The sequence below is a fragment of the Hyla sarda genome, chromosome 4, assembly GCF_029499605.1.
Source record: "Hyla sarda isolate aHylSar1 chromosome 4, aHylSar1.hap1, whole genome shotgun sequence".
Taxonomy (NCBI): Eukaryota; Metazoa; Chordata; class Amphibia; order Anura; family Hylidae; genus Hyla; species Hyla sarda.
Genome location: NC_079192.1, coordinates 299,854,896 through 299,872,674, shown reverse-complemented (window position 1 = coordinate 299,872,674; position 17,779 = coordinate 299,854,896). Strand labels below are relative to the sequence as shown.

At 41.9% G+C, this 17,779-nt stretch overlaps 1 protein-coding gene across 6 annotated transcripts in view; it reads right to left on the bottom strand.

The window, feature by feature from the left end:
- CDHR2 (cadherin related family member 2) overlaps positions 1 to 17,779 on the bottom strand; it is a 231,215-nt gene that overhangs the window by 90,565 nt on the left and 122,871 nt on the right. For all 6 annotated transcript variants that reach the window (XM_056574710.1, XM_056574708.1, XM_056574711.1 and 3 more), the window contains exons 10-12: positions 16,726 to 16,801; positions 12,297 to 12,415; positions 1,588 to 1,818 (exon numbers count right to left, since the gene is read on the bottom strand). In XM_056574710.1, coding sequence (XP_056430685.1) covers positions 1,588 to 1,818; positions 12,297 to 12,415; positions 16,726 to 16,801 — 426 coding nt within the window. The remainder of the gene's footprint in view (positions 1 to 1,587; positions 1,819 to 12,296; positions 12,416 to 16,725; positions 16,802 to 17,779) is intronic.

The window sequence follows — 17,779 nt, the reverse complement described above, 5'->3', positions numbered from 1 at the left end:
TAATCGCTCCCCTTAGAATGTTAGAGAAAGGCAGAATAAGCAGGTATCTGTGCGCTTCACTCCCTGGCATGCCACTCAATCTGACTTGTTGCAGGTCAGAGTCTCCATTCTAAGTCTATGACTGTGTGACATGTCAAAAGTGTCTTTAAGTGAGATTAACGCTTTAAGCTTCTGCTCTATCCCTCCCCATCGTAGTTTCTACATCGTAGTTATTCTTGCTTAGATTTTTTTTTTCTGTGTGCTAAGCAAAGCATAGAAAAATAATTTCATTTCTAAAAAAAAAACAATTTATCATGGCATATGTACCACAGGGAGTACATGCCATGTCTCTATAGGGAACACACACTGTGCTTATGCTGTGCCTGTAATAGGCAGCACAGTGTATGATCATAGGCTCAGCAATACTATGATGTAATATGTTTGAGCACTTAGTGTATTTCAGAAATCCTGCTTTAGATACTTGTGTGGTGGCCCAGTACAGGAGTTGCACCTCTGTACTCTTGCTGTCCTGTCAGACTGCCTCCATACAGTGACCCCTGCCCCCCCCCCCCTGCACCTGTTCCTTTCAATATCTGCTTCTATGCTTGTCATATAGAGTATTGTATTATAAGATTTAAGACCTGTTGTCATGTGATTGTAACCCAGTGAGGTATCAGTGACCATGTGACCTAAGGGTGACCTATGGGACCCCACCAGAGTCTCCCCCATATAAGCCCTGGGTGGAGCCTTCTCTTTCTTTTTCAGTCTTTGCTGAGTTGCAGTAAGGTCAAGTCCTAGGTGTGTGTCTGGAGTCCTAAAGGGGCCTAAAGTCAGTCAAGCAGCCACGGATTCTCAAGTCCATTGCCCCACAGGTCAAGTCAAAGCCTGGTAAGCTACAGAAGGGGTGAAGTCAGTCATAGTCTGTCATAGTCAAGTCAGTCTAAGTCATCCTATCTCAAGTCAGCGTGGCTTGCATCCAAATTGTCCAAGTCCACTATAAGTCCCAGCAAGCCCTAAGGTCTCTGAAGTCACTGGTCATCTCCGTGGGCCTAGCCAAGCTGTATAGACTGTTAAATCTGTCTGACTCAGTAAAGTTGCCGTTGTTCCATAACTTGGCGTCGGAGTCAGGATCCAGCGGTATTCCTTCGGGTGGTGTAGAGGATAAACCACGCCCAGGCATCACGAACACAAGGGGTTAATGCCATCTGCCCCTAGGGTAATTTCATCTGCCCTCATCACACCCTCATCACACTTGCAGACAGAGGAATTGGCAGCACACAAACTTAGTGCAGCATAGCCCGTCTCAAAGAAGCCTACACACCCCCAGTCCAAAAACAAACATTAATTCAGGCCCACATATTTAATTTAGAACCCAGACTCTAAACTTATTCAGACCCAAACTGCAGTTCTCCTGCTTGAAGCTTCTTCCACAAGACACAGCCAGGGCAGGAAGGTGAAGCAAGGGTGACAGGCGCCGCACAGTAGCCTACATGTTCCTGGGTTTGGCTGCTGATGTGGGATACTGTACCCCACTCTGCATTTGGTTAAGGCACAAATCAGTAGGTTACTTGACTGAATACAGAATGGGACACAGAACTGGCTACATACCTTGTCAGGATCATGAGCAGTGATGGTTAGATTTGCCACTGGTACCCGGACAGAAGAATGTTCCTCAATCTCTCCAAAGAACTTTTTTTCAGCAGTAGCAGTGAAATCACAGTCAGTCACATCACAGTTGTAAAACTGGGGTTTATTGTCATTAACGTCTACAATACGAATGGTAACACTTGTGTTGGCTGTTGCGTTCTGTCCATAAATATTTAGCATCCTTTCTTGAGCCTGTGGGAAAGAAATAAAGGTTTAGATGAAGAATATGATTGTCAGGTAGGGAACATGGCCCCTACTGAACCAATAAAATGGTCTTTCATCCATTAAATTGTGGGTATAACAAGTACAGTAGAATCTAGCAGACACGGAATTAAAAAAAATGTGTCCACTTTTGGAAGATGTCCCTATTAGGAAAAAAGGCTTAAACATCTTTCTAAATGACGGAATACTGTTCTGTACTCACACCAGAGCAGTGCCGTCGTCAGGGGGGTACAGCCATATCAAAAGTTTTTTCAAGTGACATTAATGCTTAAAGGGTACCTCTCATCAAAAAAACTTTTGATATATTATAGATTAATGTATGCAGAATAACTTCACAATTGCATGTTATTAAAAAATATGCTTCTTTCTATTTAATTTTCCACTTTGAAGAAATGTCCACTAGGGGTCTCCCTACCAGTCCTGGCAGCAAGCATTTCAGACTCATGCTGGAGTCCTAAACACTACGAGCTGCCAGTCTGCTTTGTTCACAAAGGAGAACACTCAGAGCTGCCAGCCTGCTTTGTTCACAGCCTGTTTGGCTGTGAACAAAGCAGGCTGGCAGCTCTGAGTGTTTAGGACTCCAGCATGAGTCAGAAATGCTTGCTGACAGGACTGATCGGGAAAAATACAATAGAAAGAAGCATATTTGTCATTAACATGCTATTGGAAAGTTATTCAACATTCATTAATCTAAAATATATCAAAAGTTTATTTGATGAGAGGTACCCTTTAAGGACTCTAATAGGACAGTAGGAATATTCAGACTCCTATTAGACAACAAAACTAAACTATGATCACAACAAGTGTCATAATGGAATAGAAATAAAAAGCAAAAAAGCTACATTGTTAAATAATAAACAGGTCAACATTATTCACCGGTAGTTATCTAAGATTATTTGTTAAGATGACTAGGAGACATTGGCCCTGATTCATCAATAAGTCTGAAACCCTAATTGTCTGTTTTTTCCCATAGCAACCAATCACAGCTCAGCTTTCACTTTACAAGAGCTTGTTAAGATATAAAAGCTGAGCTGTGATTTGTTGTTATGGAAAAAAAAACAGACAATTAGGGTTTCTGGCTGATTAACAATTCGACATTTCTGCAAGCAGCGATACCACAAATGTTTATTTTTATTTAAACATTTAGTTTTATTTTTTTATTGGGAAAAGGGGGATGGTTCTTACGTTTATTAGGGAAGGGGTTAAATGATCTTTATTAACTTTTTTTTCCACTTTTTTTCTGCAATGTTATAGCCCCCATAGGGGGCTATAACACTGCACACACTGATCTTTTACATTGATCCCATAGGAAACCATTGATCGATGATTCTGCTGCTTGACTGCTCATGCCTGGATCTCAGGCACTGAGCAGTCATTCGGCGATCGGATACACAGGAGGAAGGTAGGCACCCTCCTTGTGTCCTCCAGCTGTTTGGGACGGCGCGGCGGTCCCGAACAGCCCATTGAGCTAGCCGGTGGTAGTTTACTTTCACTTAAGAAGCGGCTATCAACTTTGAATGCTGCATTAAAGGAGTTAACAGCGTGCGGCACCGCAATCAGTGCTGCGCGCTATGAGCCACGGGCCCAACCAGCTATGATGCGGGGCCATGCCGTGGCCCCGCGTTATAGAAAGGGAGCAGACTCGGGGCTTACAGGTACCCCCTGTGTCCTTAATGGGTTAATTTATATTTTATTTATGTATTTTGTTCTTTCTGTATTTCTGTACATGTATTTGCATGGGGATATGCTTTGCGCATGGGTATCTATGCGAATGAATAATAATCTGAATGATAATTATATGATTTCTGATATTTAAGGTATTACAAATACTATGAAAGAGTTAACATCACCTAGTATATAAGATTCCTTCCTACCTTGTTTGACATGCCTGATGAAACCGCGTAAGCACGGTGACACCCATTGCATTCTATTTCCAATAAATACATTCAATCCAACTGACGAACCTATCCCTGGTCGGCGCTGCTGAAACCTACCTCTTCCTTGGAAGCCCTCATCTGCTATTGTCCGTATGGTTGGGTAGGCTGCAGACTGGGTCCCTCTGCTAATTCACGCTGACCATTGTTGTGTGTGAGCTCACACAACCTCCAATGGTAAGCGTTACGAGTTACATTGTTGGTTGACCTATAGGCTGTTTTACGCTGTGGAGCGCTCTCCCGTTTTTTTTTATAGTTCACTGTAACAGTGGTAGGGCGCTAAACACACTTTGCAATAAAGCTCTTCAGCAACATGAGCCCTTTAAAAAGCAAGTTAGTTTAAATCATAGGTTCCAGAGCTCGCTGATAAAATTCTTCTTTACTAATCATCCATTTAAAATCGATTTAAAATTTAAAATCCATTTTTAAAAAAAGCATGTTTACCGCTAAATGTAAATAAAAGTCATCTGACACATTTCAGATGTTTCTGGCACATTTTAGATGTAGCCAGACTATAAGTAAAGACTTATACAGTCTGAAACACATCAGTTGCTTGTGACTGTTCCTCATTCACATTTACATGTGACCATGCTGATTTTTTTTCCCCTTAATGTTCATGCCTATTTTAAATGGATAATCAATAAAGAAGAATTTTATTTTATTAACAAATGCTGGAACCCATGCTGTTTTAACAATTTAATTGCTACAATTGTGGTTCTGCCTATGTCTGCATAGGCAGAACCACAAATGTAGCAATTAAATTGTTAAAACAATGCTACATATGCTGACACTTTTTTGCAAAACACTCCTGCAACTGTGCTAGCATTAAAGAAATTGTCTGAGACAACCCCATTCCTATATGTCCTATTAAAGAATAAGGGAAAAAATGGGGGTGGGGGGGGGGGGGGTTGGTGCACCACTTGAGACTCCCCTCTTAGTGGCAAAGCAAAGCAGCAAGGCATCAGCTTCTCCAACTCAGGCAGACCTATCCCATCTATGTATTCCATGCATGACTAAAAGCAACTTTCCAAGGTTAATCATTGGCTGGATGTAGAGACCATGCCCAAGGCAATTGTTGTTCGTAGATCTGACTTCATTACAAAAAGAATTGTCTACATATCAATAACATATATGTTTCAACAACCTATATATTATATGGCATTTGTCGTCAGCATATTATGTTTTTGTTTTTTTTTTTCAGTTTTAGGGAGTTATAAAAAGATAAGTAACAGTTAGATTGGAAATGCCTGGATTGTTTAGACTGCAAAAAATAGTAGAAAACCATCTAAACTATTAGGCTGTTCACACAGTATAAAATATTGTGCATTATTTTTAACTTTAATTGCAAATAAGAGTTTGGCTGCCTCTTTGCTGGAAATGTTTGTGTAAAATAGAATGTGCAACTTAATGAACACAGTGTGAACATAGCACAGATTTGTGCTACAGTTCCCTATCACAGAGTGTAGGGCAGTAGAACTTATAGGTAGAGCTTTATCAAAATCTGTGCAGAGAAAAAGTTGCCCAGTTGCCCATAGCAACGAATCAGCATAGCAAGTTGATTGGCTGCTATGGGCAACTGGCCAACTTTTTCTCTGCACAGGTATTGATAAAGCTTCCCTATAGTGTGGAAGTCATGTTGCACTGGCTTCAGCTGGAGGCCCACAGAGAGACCAGTAATTGCAGGGGGGCCCTGGTTCAACTTATACTCAATTTATCCTGACTTTACATGATTCTCTTCATCTCAAAGGCAGATTCAAAGTTTAGAGATATCCCCTAAAAGTGGACAAGAAGTAGTTTCTTGGCATTGCAGTGCTTTGCACAATGACGTGGCATACTATTACGGCTAGTCTTGAGGAAAAGGGCATTGATCCAGCAATGTGTCAAACAAATCTAGCTTTATTGATGGTTCACATTAAAACAGGCACAGTAACCACAGCCAACATTAGACGCATTTCAGAGGCATGTGTGCCCTCCGTCAGTGATGCCCGCTCTCAGGACAAGGTTCAGATTGATAGTGCGTATGGTAAGAGGAGTATCTCCTCCAATCCAACGTACTACAAATTACAAGCATGAACACCTGAGGCAGGTAAAATACAATACATGAGTATAAAAATCTTAAAACTAAGAATGTGACCAAGAATATCTATATATGCATAAGACATACGGCTGTGCACTCATAATTATAAAGTCAACGCAAACATGCTACATAACATACACATAATTACAATACATGAATATAAGTGCACAGTAGAGGAGATAAAATACTAATACTGCTAGTCTACCTTCTATCTCCTAAAAGTGGCTGCAGATTAATCTGGAGTTCTAGTTCTGGGTAGAGAGAAAGAACTAGAACCGGGTCTAACTAAGCCTACACTTTATATCCAAAACCAGATTGACTGGTTGGTTCCATTCCAGCCTCTGTGGAAAGAAGGCTAGATTACTTCTACATGTTTCAGAAAGCTACTAGAAGAAGCCTGAGTGGGAAAGAACAGATGACTAAGTGAAGACTTACCTCTCATTCACATACAGTAAGTCCACCAGAGGTGGCAGTAGAGAGAATATAGCACATGGCATGTGTCAGGCCCAGGCCTGAGTATTAAATCATATATGTGTATTATAATTGTACTGTGTGTACTGTTTTATCCAGGACATGGGTGAGGGGTCATTCAGACGGTGTATCCTTTGTTTTTGTGTATTGCAGTCAATTGGGGCCTGTCTGCTGTTTTCCTCTTTTTGAAGTCAGGAGTTTTCTTTGAAGTAGCAGGATGTAAGGGGTCTCTGGTCCCATATATGAGATAAGAGATGCCCCCCCCCCCTGGTGGGACCAGAGGGGAGGGGGGAATGGAGTCCCTCCAAAAAGGAGATATATAATATGTAACAATGCTAGAGTCAGTTGTTAAGATCTGTGCCCCAAGCTGACAAGACCATCCTAAGAACAGCTGGAGACTCCCTCTCATGGACTACTATACTATTACGCTGTAAGAACTTCATTTTTACTTTTCTGAACTTGATTGCTAAACTCTTATATATGTTCTTATAACTGTATGTCATTTGTTAATTTTTATGCATAGCACTGTGATACCTTTTATCAGATTAATTGTTTAATTAATCAGCTCTGGTCTTTGATCTCTAAATATATGAGCTCACCTTTCTGAAGGCAGCTCTGGTGGAAACACGTTTATCTAAGGGTTAATTTGGGGACTTGCTGGGACTTGTAGTGGATACCCAGAGGTCTGGCGGCTTTAACCCTTGCCCCATCACACTCTCTCTAGCGTCTTGGCTGGACAGATAGGGTGTGATCGTGACAACTGGTGGCAGCGTCGGGACATATTTAGAGATTTTTAGTGCTTGCTGGATTTTACCTGTAAGGAAATCTTAGCACTAAAAAAGAAATTGCATACATCTTCTTGTGTGTAAATTCCAAATACAGAGCTCAGTACTGGTTTAAAAGACATACAAAAAGAGTGCAATACAGTTCTGTCCTCCCCATCTCCTGTTTTACCTCCTCTGTCTCATCTCGGAAATATGGAGGCATATCGCAAGCAGTCCAAGCCTGCACTGGAGCTAATGTGCCAAGAAAAGGACATCCCTACTGAAGGAAAGAACAAGGAACAACTTATTGCTGATCTTGTGGAGTATGATGCCCGTGCAGAAGAGCTAAGTGACATGAGACAAAGTCCTACAGCTGGAACTGCCATCCAAGGACTGATATCTCCTGGGGAACGCAGCAACATTACTCCCCATCAGAACAGTACTCCACATGAGGCCTAAGACTTGGACTCCAACTGCTTCTCCAGTACCAAACTGCAGAGAGAGAGGCACAAGTCGCAGAAAGAGAGGCCCAGCGGAGGCATGAACTGGAGGTTCTGAGGCTGAGAGGGGATGCTTCATCTGCACGCAGTGATGTGCAGGATCAAGGAGACCACAAACCCCGCTTGGAACATTTCCCCATGTTGGAGAAAGATGGTGATCTGGATGTGTTCCTGAGGGGATTTGAAAAGGTTTGCCGGCAGTTCCATCTACCTAAGGAACAGTGGGGACGATATCTAACCCCACGGTTGCGAGGGAAAGCTCTGGATGTGTTTGTTTCTCTTTCCTCTGAGAGTGACCAGGACTATGAGGCAATAAAATCTTCCCTGCTCAAAAGTTTTAATCTGACTCCAGAGACTTATCGGAAAAAGTTTTGGACTTTGCAACAAAGTGCCACAGAAAGCTGCACTCAACATGCAGGTCAGCTAAGGACTGCATTCAGGCTATGGACAGGGGGCCTACAAGTCACTACCTATGAGGCCCTGGAGGACATGATGGTCCTGGATCAGTTTCTCCAAACATGGAGCTTTGAAACCAGAGAGTGGATTTTGGACCGCAAGCCCAAGACAGCCATGGAAGCAGCAGAACTAGGAGATGACTTTGCCAACAACCGGGCGCCAGCAGCAAAGCGTGGATCTGCACAAGCCGGAGCAAGTACCTGGAGGGGAGCCACACAACCACAATGCACCACCAGGTCAGCCGGGAAATTCTTGCCATCATTCCCAAAAGCAACAGGAGCCACATTGGGTCAGGGGGACACCCGCCGATGTTACAGATGCAACAATATTGGGCACCTGAGTGCCACTTGCCCCAACAAAAAGAATTCTCCACCAGTAGCTGGAGGACACACAGCCGTTCTTCTGGTGTCCGGAGCGGTGGAGAAAAGAGCGGATAACCTGCAGAGTGTAACTGTGGGTGACCGGGTGACAGTGGGGTTGCGAGATTCTGGGGCCTCCTTTACCTTGGTGCGGCCTGAAGTGGTGGATACAGAGGACATCATCCCTGGAAGAACCATGGATTTAAAAGGAATTGGAGGTGTGCGACCTGCTGTGCCCATGGCCCGTGTGTACCTGGATTGGGGTACAGGGTTTGCGGGAGGTGGGGGTCTCTGAGGACATCCCTGTTAATGTTCTGCTGGGGAATGATTTGGGTCGGATGCTCTGTCATTATGCTCCAGAGGACACTACCTGCACACCGAAAGGGCTAGGAGAGAGCCCTGTTCATTCTGAGGTACTGTGCAAGACTTTGGGAGACACTGCGAAATGTGGTAACTGGGAGGGGGTGCAGGGGATTGATAATTGTTTACCTGTGACTGAACCAGTAATGTTTTCCAAAAGTGGAATGGGGTGTATTGTAAAATGTGGTGACAATGCATTGCCAATGCCAAACCCTAGTGGAGATGGGCTAGGGGGAGGGGTTGGTGTGCCCCTGGTGACATTTAAGGATGAGGGATCAGCAGTGAGCTTTATGTCCCAATCCTGTGAGCCTAAGAAGGATGAGGGATCAGCAGTGAGCAATATGTCCCAATCCTGTGAGCCTAAGAAGGATGAGGGATAAGCAGTGAGCTTTATGTCCCAATCCTGTGAGTCTAAGAAGGATGAGGGATCAGCAGTGAGCTTTATGTCCCAATCCTGTGAGCCTAGGAAGGATGAGGCATCAGCAGTGAGCTTTATGTCCCAATCCTGTGAGCCTAAGAAGGATGAGGGATCAGCAGTGAGCTTTATGTCCCAATCCTGTGAGCCTAAGAAGGATGAGGGATCAGCAGTGAGCTTTATGTCCCAATCTGTGAGCCTAAGAAGGATGAGGGATCAGCAGTGAGCTTTATGTCCCAATCCTGTGAGCCTAAGAAGGATGAGGGATCAGCAGTGAGTTTTATGTCCCAATCCTGTGAGCCTAAGAAGGATGAGGGATCAGCAGTGAGCGATATGTCCCAATCCTGTGAGCTTAAGGAGGAGGAGGGAAATGAGCATTTCCGGGGAGCTCTGCGCAGTGACCCTTCCCTTGAAGGGCTGAGACAACGTGCTGAACATACAGGTGTTAACACAGATGGGCATGGGGTATATTGGGAAAATGATATCTTGTACTGGGAGTCCCTTTCCAAAGGCATGCTTGGGGCCCATGAGAGAGAAAGGCAGCTTAATCAGGTACTAGGCCCCTTCAGTGCCATCTTTGCCTGGGAATGCATCAAGAAGAGAAATAGAGGAGTAAAGGAGACAGGTCTATCAGCCTGGAAAGGCAAGATCTCCCTGTCCCCATCTAAAGTGTCAGGCCCAGGCCTGAGTATTAAATCATATATGTGTATTATAATTGTACTGTGTGTACTGTTTTATCCAGGACATGGGTGAGGGGTCATTCAGACGGTGTATCCTTTGTTTTTGTGTATTGTAGTCAATTGGGGCCTGTCTGCTGGTTTCCTCTTTTGAAGTCAGGAGTTTTCATTGAAGTAGCAGGATGTAAGGGGTCTCTGGTCCCATATATGAGATAAGAGATGCCCCCCCCCCCCCCCCCCCCCGGTGGGACCAGAGGGGAGGGGGGAATGGAGTCCCTCCAAAAAGGAGATATATAATATGTAACAATGCTAGAGTCAGTTGTTAAGATCTGTGCCCCAAGCTGACAAGACCATCCAAAGAACAGCTGGAGACTCCCTCTCATGGACTACTATACTATTACGCTGTAAGAACTTCATTTTTACTTTTCTGAACTTGATTGCTAAACTCTTATATATGTTCTTATAACTGTATGTCATTTGTTAATTTTTATGCATAGCACTGTGATACCTTTTATCAGATTAAATGTTTAATTAATCACCTCTGGTCTTTGATCTCTAAATATATGAGCTCACCTTTCTGAAGGCAGCTCTGGTGGAAACACGTTTATCTAAGGGTTAATTTGGTGACTTGCTGGGACTTGTAGTGGATACCCAGAGGTCTGGCGGCTTTAACCCTTGCACCATCACACTCTCTCTAGCGTCTTGGCTGGACCGATAGGGTGTGATCATGACAGCATGTATGATTTGCACATAACAAGTAATATACTTTATGTTCTGACTCACAGTACCCATAAGGATTTAAACACATTGGGGGGGATTTATCAAGTGATATAGACTGTTTTTTCCCATCGAAATTTTTTGCATGGAAAGTCGCAGTCTATATTATTGCGACTTTTTAAATAGAGTTTTTTTAGATGTATGAAGCTTCCTTGTCTGTAATAGATTTTAAAAAATGCAGTGGTCCGTAATTTATTAAGGTGTCTTTTCCGCAAAAAGTCGCATTGCGCGAAAGTACGCCGAATTCTTAGACCATGATGAAACCTTACCTCCCTTGTGTTACCGCTTTTAAATCTAATAATGCTGCTGCCAAATTGTGCCATCCACCAGTAATTCATAGTTTAAAAATGTAGATTTGTGAGCCATAATTAATTTTTTTCTTTGTTCCACCACCTAATTTACACTCAAAATCATATCCTAGACTTTTTGCTTTATTTAACCCTTTTCTGTTACTGCGTTCGTACCTGTCCTCCTCCCGCCCCCCTTTTCTGACGAGGATCTGCCACCGGGACCAGTCTCTATTGCTGGACATCACCGATGGCGGTGATGCCCGGCATTAACCCCTTAGACGCGGCGGTCATCATTGATTGCCGTGTCTAAAGTCAAAACCAAAGTATCCCGGTAGCTCAGTCGTGCTGTTATGGACTTCCGCTTTGAAATCGAGGCATCCCAAACATCTGATTGCATGGTGAGGGTCCCTACCTGCCTCATCTCCGTTCTCTCGTAGATGCAGAAACGGCGGTGACTTTTGAGGCGAAAGCTCTAAACTAGAGGCGTGAAGTCCGTGCGCAAGATTTATCAAGTGCTGTGCGTCTGTTCATAAATTAGGTGCACAATAGACTGGATTTACACACTTGGTGTAAATCATATAAATGATGCGGGAAATAGACAGGCTTGATAAATCCCTTCCATTGAGGGATCCTTTTTTCGTCTAAATTTGTCAAACGAAAAGTAGCAGGCTGGCCCCGTGCAACAGTTTGTGCGACATTTTCTTTAGAATGTTTACATTTCATTACCATAAAGTGTTCTTATTTAGAGCACTTTGTCCAGTTGTCACTGATTTATCATGCGTGACCTTTTGTGAAATGTCGCACAAATGTCGCACGGCCAGATTAAGAAGTTATCACAGGTCAACCCTGCCCTATCGAAATGCCTCTATGCGACAATTATATTAAGGTCTGTGAGACATTTGATACAATTGTCGCACGATCGCAACTTCTCTGCGACATTTAACCAGAATGTAGTAGAACAGTTCTATGGGGATTCATCAAAGTCTATGCGCCATTTGATAAATTTGGTGCATGTCCGCCACTTTTTCGCAACATTTGTGCTCTAAACAAGTTCATAACTCACACCAATCTTTGTAAATGTCCCTCATTGTAACTAAACTACTACCATACAACAATCATATTCATTCATTAGCAGTAGAACAGGTACTGGAATACTAAAATAATAGAAACTTAATTGTGCAATCTTAGTTTACTGCTCATCCCAGCTGGCACAACCACCTATTCAACTGAATGGCATAGGGCTGCAGTGCCAGGCACAACCACTACAAGATGTCTGGTAAAAGTAAAGAGGCCCCTTCAATCAGCTCATCAGTGAAGGTAAGGTGTTTGAAGGACAATGAGTGTGTGTGCATCATTTTTCATACTCACCACCACCTGTAATATAACCTGTTCCCCATCTTCCAACAGAACTTCACGATCTATGTCACCTGCTACATGGATTTCACCACTCATGCCATTTATGTGAAAGAGATGAGACTTAGGAGAACCTGCAAATAAAAAGAAGGTTAAAATAGTGAGTTAAAAAATCAAAATTATGTATCTAAGGATGTGTTTTTTATAAAGTTGTGTAGTTCTTTCCAGCCTGACCACAGTGCTCTCTGCTGACACCTCTGTCTGTGTCAGGAACTGTCCAGAGTAGCAGCAAATCTCCAGAGCAAACCTCTCCTGCTCAGGACAGTGTCTGACACAGACAGAGGAGTCAGTAGAGAGCACTGTGGTCAGACTGGAAAGAACTACACAACTTTCTCTGTAGTATACAGCAGCTGATAAGTACTGGAAGGATTAAGATTAAGTTGTAACTTTCTGGCACCAGTTGATTTATAAACATTTGTTTTCCACAGGATTACCCCTTTAATGTAACCCCCTGACAGTGCACTTGTACCAATTACCTGATAGTCACTACTTTTATTAAAATTAAGTTTATGCCCATCTCACCATTCCCTAATTTGTCAAACAACTCTGAACCGGAGGGTATATCGAGAAACTGTAAAAAAAGGGTGTAATTCTCTTTAAAAGTGAGCTACAAAAGAAAGTTGATACTGGTCATGACAGAAAGGTTTCAAAACACACATCAGAACTGGAAATAGTTGAAAAAATAAACCTACCCTCAACTAGCCCTGGAATCCCATGCCGACACTATATAATCAAAAACAAATACATATTTAAAAGGGTACTGCACTGAATTTTTTTTTTTTTTTTTATCAACTGGTGCCAGAAAGTTAAACTGCTGTATGCTCCACAGGATGTTATTTTCTTTTTGAATTTCCTTTCAGCCTGACCACAGTGCTCTCTGCTGACACCTCTGTCCATTTTAGGAACTGTCCAGAGAAGGAGCAAATCCCCATAGTAAACCTATCCTGCTCTGGACAGTTCCTGACATGGACAGAGGTGTCAGCAGAGAGCACTGTTGTCAGACAGAAAGGAAATACAAAAAAAGAAAATAATTTCCTGTGGAGCATACAGCAGCTGATAAGTACTGGATAAGTTAAAAAAAATTGTCACAGAATTAATTTACAAATCTGTTTAACCTTCTGGCACCATGTGATAAAAAAAAAAAATTCCGGCGGTGTACCCTTTTAAGTTGCAAGTTGTTGGACTGGTATTTGGACTGGTATTTCCACCACATAAGCTACATTACCCAAAAGTCAATAGTGAAGTATGAAACTCCAGACTCATATGTATGTTTTTTCACCTGTTTAAGGCTCATGGTTAGTTGAGGGTTTGGCATTTATTCAGGAAAGTTTGCCAACTTCTATGGGAAGAAAATAATGCCAAACATATGTGGATTTAAATGTGAATCTGCAGTTTTTCTGTGTTTTTTTTTAACTCCTAAGTCTTTAATAGAAATCCTTAAGTCACATGATGTCTCATCAGACAGATAAGTGAATGACAACAGGTGTGCTCTGATTAGACACTAGGATTAGACACTTGTCACATGAGATGCATGCATAAGGGTATGTTCACACCACGGAATATGAACGGAAACACAGCTCGCAGAATTCTGGAGTGGAGATTCCATTCCATTCCAATACTTCGGCGTTAGGACCACGCGGCACTGCGCCGTCATCATTGACGGCTATGCAGTATTCGCGGACTTCCACGCAAAGAATGAACATGTTCTTTCTTTGCGCGGAACAATTTCAACGTCGGAAAACATAGTTTGAACATACCCTAATAGTGCTTCTACCGGGGTGGAAATTCTGCGGGAATTACGTAATGTGAACATACCCTAATAGTGCTTCTATGTGGTGGAAATACCAGTCCAATCCTTTTTTAACTGTTTGGACAGGCATGGACTTTTATGCATTTCTAATTTCAATTCCACATTAGGGTACGTTTACATGTACGCAAATTTGATGAGCAGGATTTGATGCACAGGATTTTCTGCTGCAGATTTCATTGTAAACTAAACTTTTCTTTTTGAATTTCCTTTCTGCATGACCACAAGTGCTCTCTGATGACACCTCTGTCCATGTCAGGAACTGTGCAGAGCCAGTGAGGTTTGTTATGGGGATTTGCTCCTACTCTGGACAATTCCTAAAATGGACAAAGGTGTCAGCAGAGAGCACTGTGGTCAGACTGAAATTAAATTAAAAAATAAAAGAACTTCCTGTGTATTATACAGCAGCTGATAAGTACTGGAAGGATTGGGATTTTTAAATAGAAGTAATTTACAAATCTGTTTTTTACTTTCTGTCCCCAGTTGATTTAAAAGAAAATGATTTCCAGTGGAGTACCCCGTTAAGTTGACTTAATAATGCTGCTTGCATTTCCCATGAACCTCTGGTTGAGGGTGTGGCTTTTGATTACTTCACCTGGTCATCTTATCAGCCAGGTGAACTTATTAGACTCATGAGAGGGTTGAGGTCAGTTCACATTATGTGCAGTTTTGATGTGTTTTCCTTATTCAAAGTGCTTTTTTTTTTGTGTGTGTGTGTGTGTGTGTGTGTGTGAAATATTGCCACAAGGGGAAAGTGATTTCAACTATAGTCACAATTTATGAGTTGGTTTATGAAAATTTGAATTCTTTAGGCTGTGTTTTCACGCAGAATTTTTACTTAATTTCTTACAGGGATTTGCACAATTGCACGATTGCAGTAGATTAAAGTAGAAGCCTTTTTGCCATGATCTTGGAAGAATCCTGGCAAAAATAGAAAAATCACAACAAGAAATGCGACGTGTGAACACAGCCTCAGTAAATATGTATATTTAGTATATATCATGATCTTATAAAGATAGCAGCAGTATACAGATCTGGGTGAGGAGGAGTGGAGTAGTGATGTGAGAGTGCATAATATGGAGAAAAGCAGACAAACCCAAAGGGCTTCTTTAAAGGATCTGCTGACAACATTTGGTGTCACAGGATTCCTTTAGAGGTTATGCAAACCCCGAGACAAGACTCTCAGTACAACAATAAAATACCATAAAAGGTGCCACATCACATACAGCAGTGCAAGCATACAATCAGCATGACTGAATATGAAAAATCAGATGGAAGCTCTAAGAGCTCTACCATAAGGTGCACACATACATTCAATGGATAACAAGTATTATGGCATATGCATCTCCTAGCCTCCAACAAGCAAAAAAGTCAGACAGAGAATCCAAGCAAATAATCTCTCGTCTACAAGGTGGACTAATGCAATATGAAATACACAATGTATGGTATTGGTACTAAATAAGTGTCCACCAGAAGATGCCAACTGACATGGTATTGCAAAAAAACAATGCTTCTCTGTGGAATACTTCTGAACAAGTTACAATGGCGAGGGAACACGTGGGATTCCAGTGAGAGCGTGCAAAGTTTATTTAGAAAACTCTGCAGTGAGCACTGTGCAACGGAATCCCATTTCCTGCAATAGGACTCTGCTGCACCGGAATTTCCTAGCAGAATTTTAAAACGGAATTCCGCTCGGAAATTCCATAGTGTGAACCTGGCCTTGGTGTCTTCAGGTGGGCACTTATTTAGTGCTATATAATACATTTTGTACTTTATATTGCATTAGTCCACCTTGTAGAAGGGACACTATTATGTGCTTGATTCTCAGTCTGACTTTTTTGCTTGTTGGAGGGTAGGAGATGAATATGCCATTATAATAGTTATCCACTGAATATATGTGTGCTTATGGTATATGCTCTTAGAGCTCCCAGGTGATTTTTCATGCTCCTTTTCTCTAAGCGTTTACATTTTTTATTGTAGTGTCTTGTATTTAACTTGAATATTGTCCAATAGACCAAACAGTTTTCAGATTTTCTGCATTATTGGGTGTGCACTATAATGGCTTTTTCTTTGTCTCTTTGGTACTGTTCCTGTTCTATTACGCCGAGTAGCATTGGTTACTTAATTTTTTTAAATATAGCTTGAGTCCCCATTGTCTGTTTTCTAGATCAAGTATTTGGCTATTATGCTGGGATTCCACTTGGTTTTTCTTGGAAAAAACACCCCCCAAAAATGCCAAACAGGACGGTACCCCATCAGATGGAGAATGTGCACACCCTCAGCCCCACAACACAGATATCTAGGAACAGAGCGAAGACCTATGTGATGTCCTAAATACTTAAAGTAAGTACAAATGGCGGAGCCTATGACCCTCTAAAACTGCTAAGCTGGGGGTTGCCTCTAGTATCTCTGACCACTATCTTAAACAGGAGGCCCACATCTGGCTCCAATTTTTTTCTTAAAAAAAAAAAAAGAGGATAGATACAATGATATACGGTCAGAAGCACCCTTAGGAATGTGTTTTTAATGTCATGATTGGTGTATATAATGTGTGCCGTCCAGAGATTACATACTTACTTTCAATGTAATATTGGATTACATCTCCGATTCCCCTGTCAACATCAACAGCAGATACTTTCAATACACTCTGGCCCTGTATAAAAAGACTTTGCAGTAAATATGAGCTTTCTGTGGTTGTTATAATCTCAATAAATCTAAGTTGTTTGGATGCATTTACTACTCAAACCATGCCTGATATACTAAACCAAGTACTTGATTTATGTGTGTCCTACATGGAGGAAGCCAAAAGGTGATCAGTAGTGCAGTAATCTTTACACCACTGACATTTCTTTATGTTAAAAAAAATGCAATTTTCTGTAATTTTTTAATGGTATTTTGACTGCTGCAACTAAAGTTAAAACTATGTCCCATGCAACACGACATTTTGGTGCACATGCCAGGCTATGCGTCCGCAGCATGTCGACAACCTATAAAAATGGGACGCCCAAATGTTACCCATTAACTTTAATTGGCTAAAAAGTCTAATTGTGATTGGTCCATTTTGCAAACATATTATTCATATGTGTGGGACTTGAGACAGACTTAGCTTATTCATCTGCATTTTGGGTTCTTACTTTGCAAGTGCTGCATGTGGAAGAAACCAAGTCCAAATGTAGTGGCCACTGCAGTTCTAGTGTAACAAGAAAAAACAAAAAGAAGCAGTCCCTGCATGTGTACCGCAGATAGAAGGGCAGACAAACCAGATATTAGTCCGATCTGTTCACCTTATTGCATTGGGCTGGAGGGCAGAATAATTAAAAACAGCCTTACAATATAATGAACCGGTCACAGCCAGGTCCTCTACCCAGGGTGACATGGCTCTCCTGGTCACAGGAATGTAAAAGCTGTAGGTCAGAATTGGCCTCTGACCAGAAAACAGGACCACCAAGGTGCTGACCGTATGGGAGAAAGACCACAATGGTGATGGAAGATGGACCAGAGCGCCTTTAAAACATGTTGTGCCTATATTCTAAATAAATTAGCATCTTACTTGTTCAGACTCTGCTGAGTGTATAATTGCTAGTGTAAAACAAAAAATAAACCTATGGATGGAGGGTTAAAATTATATACA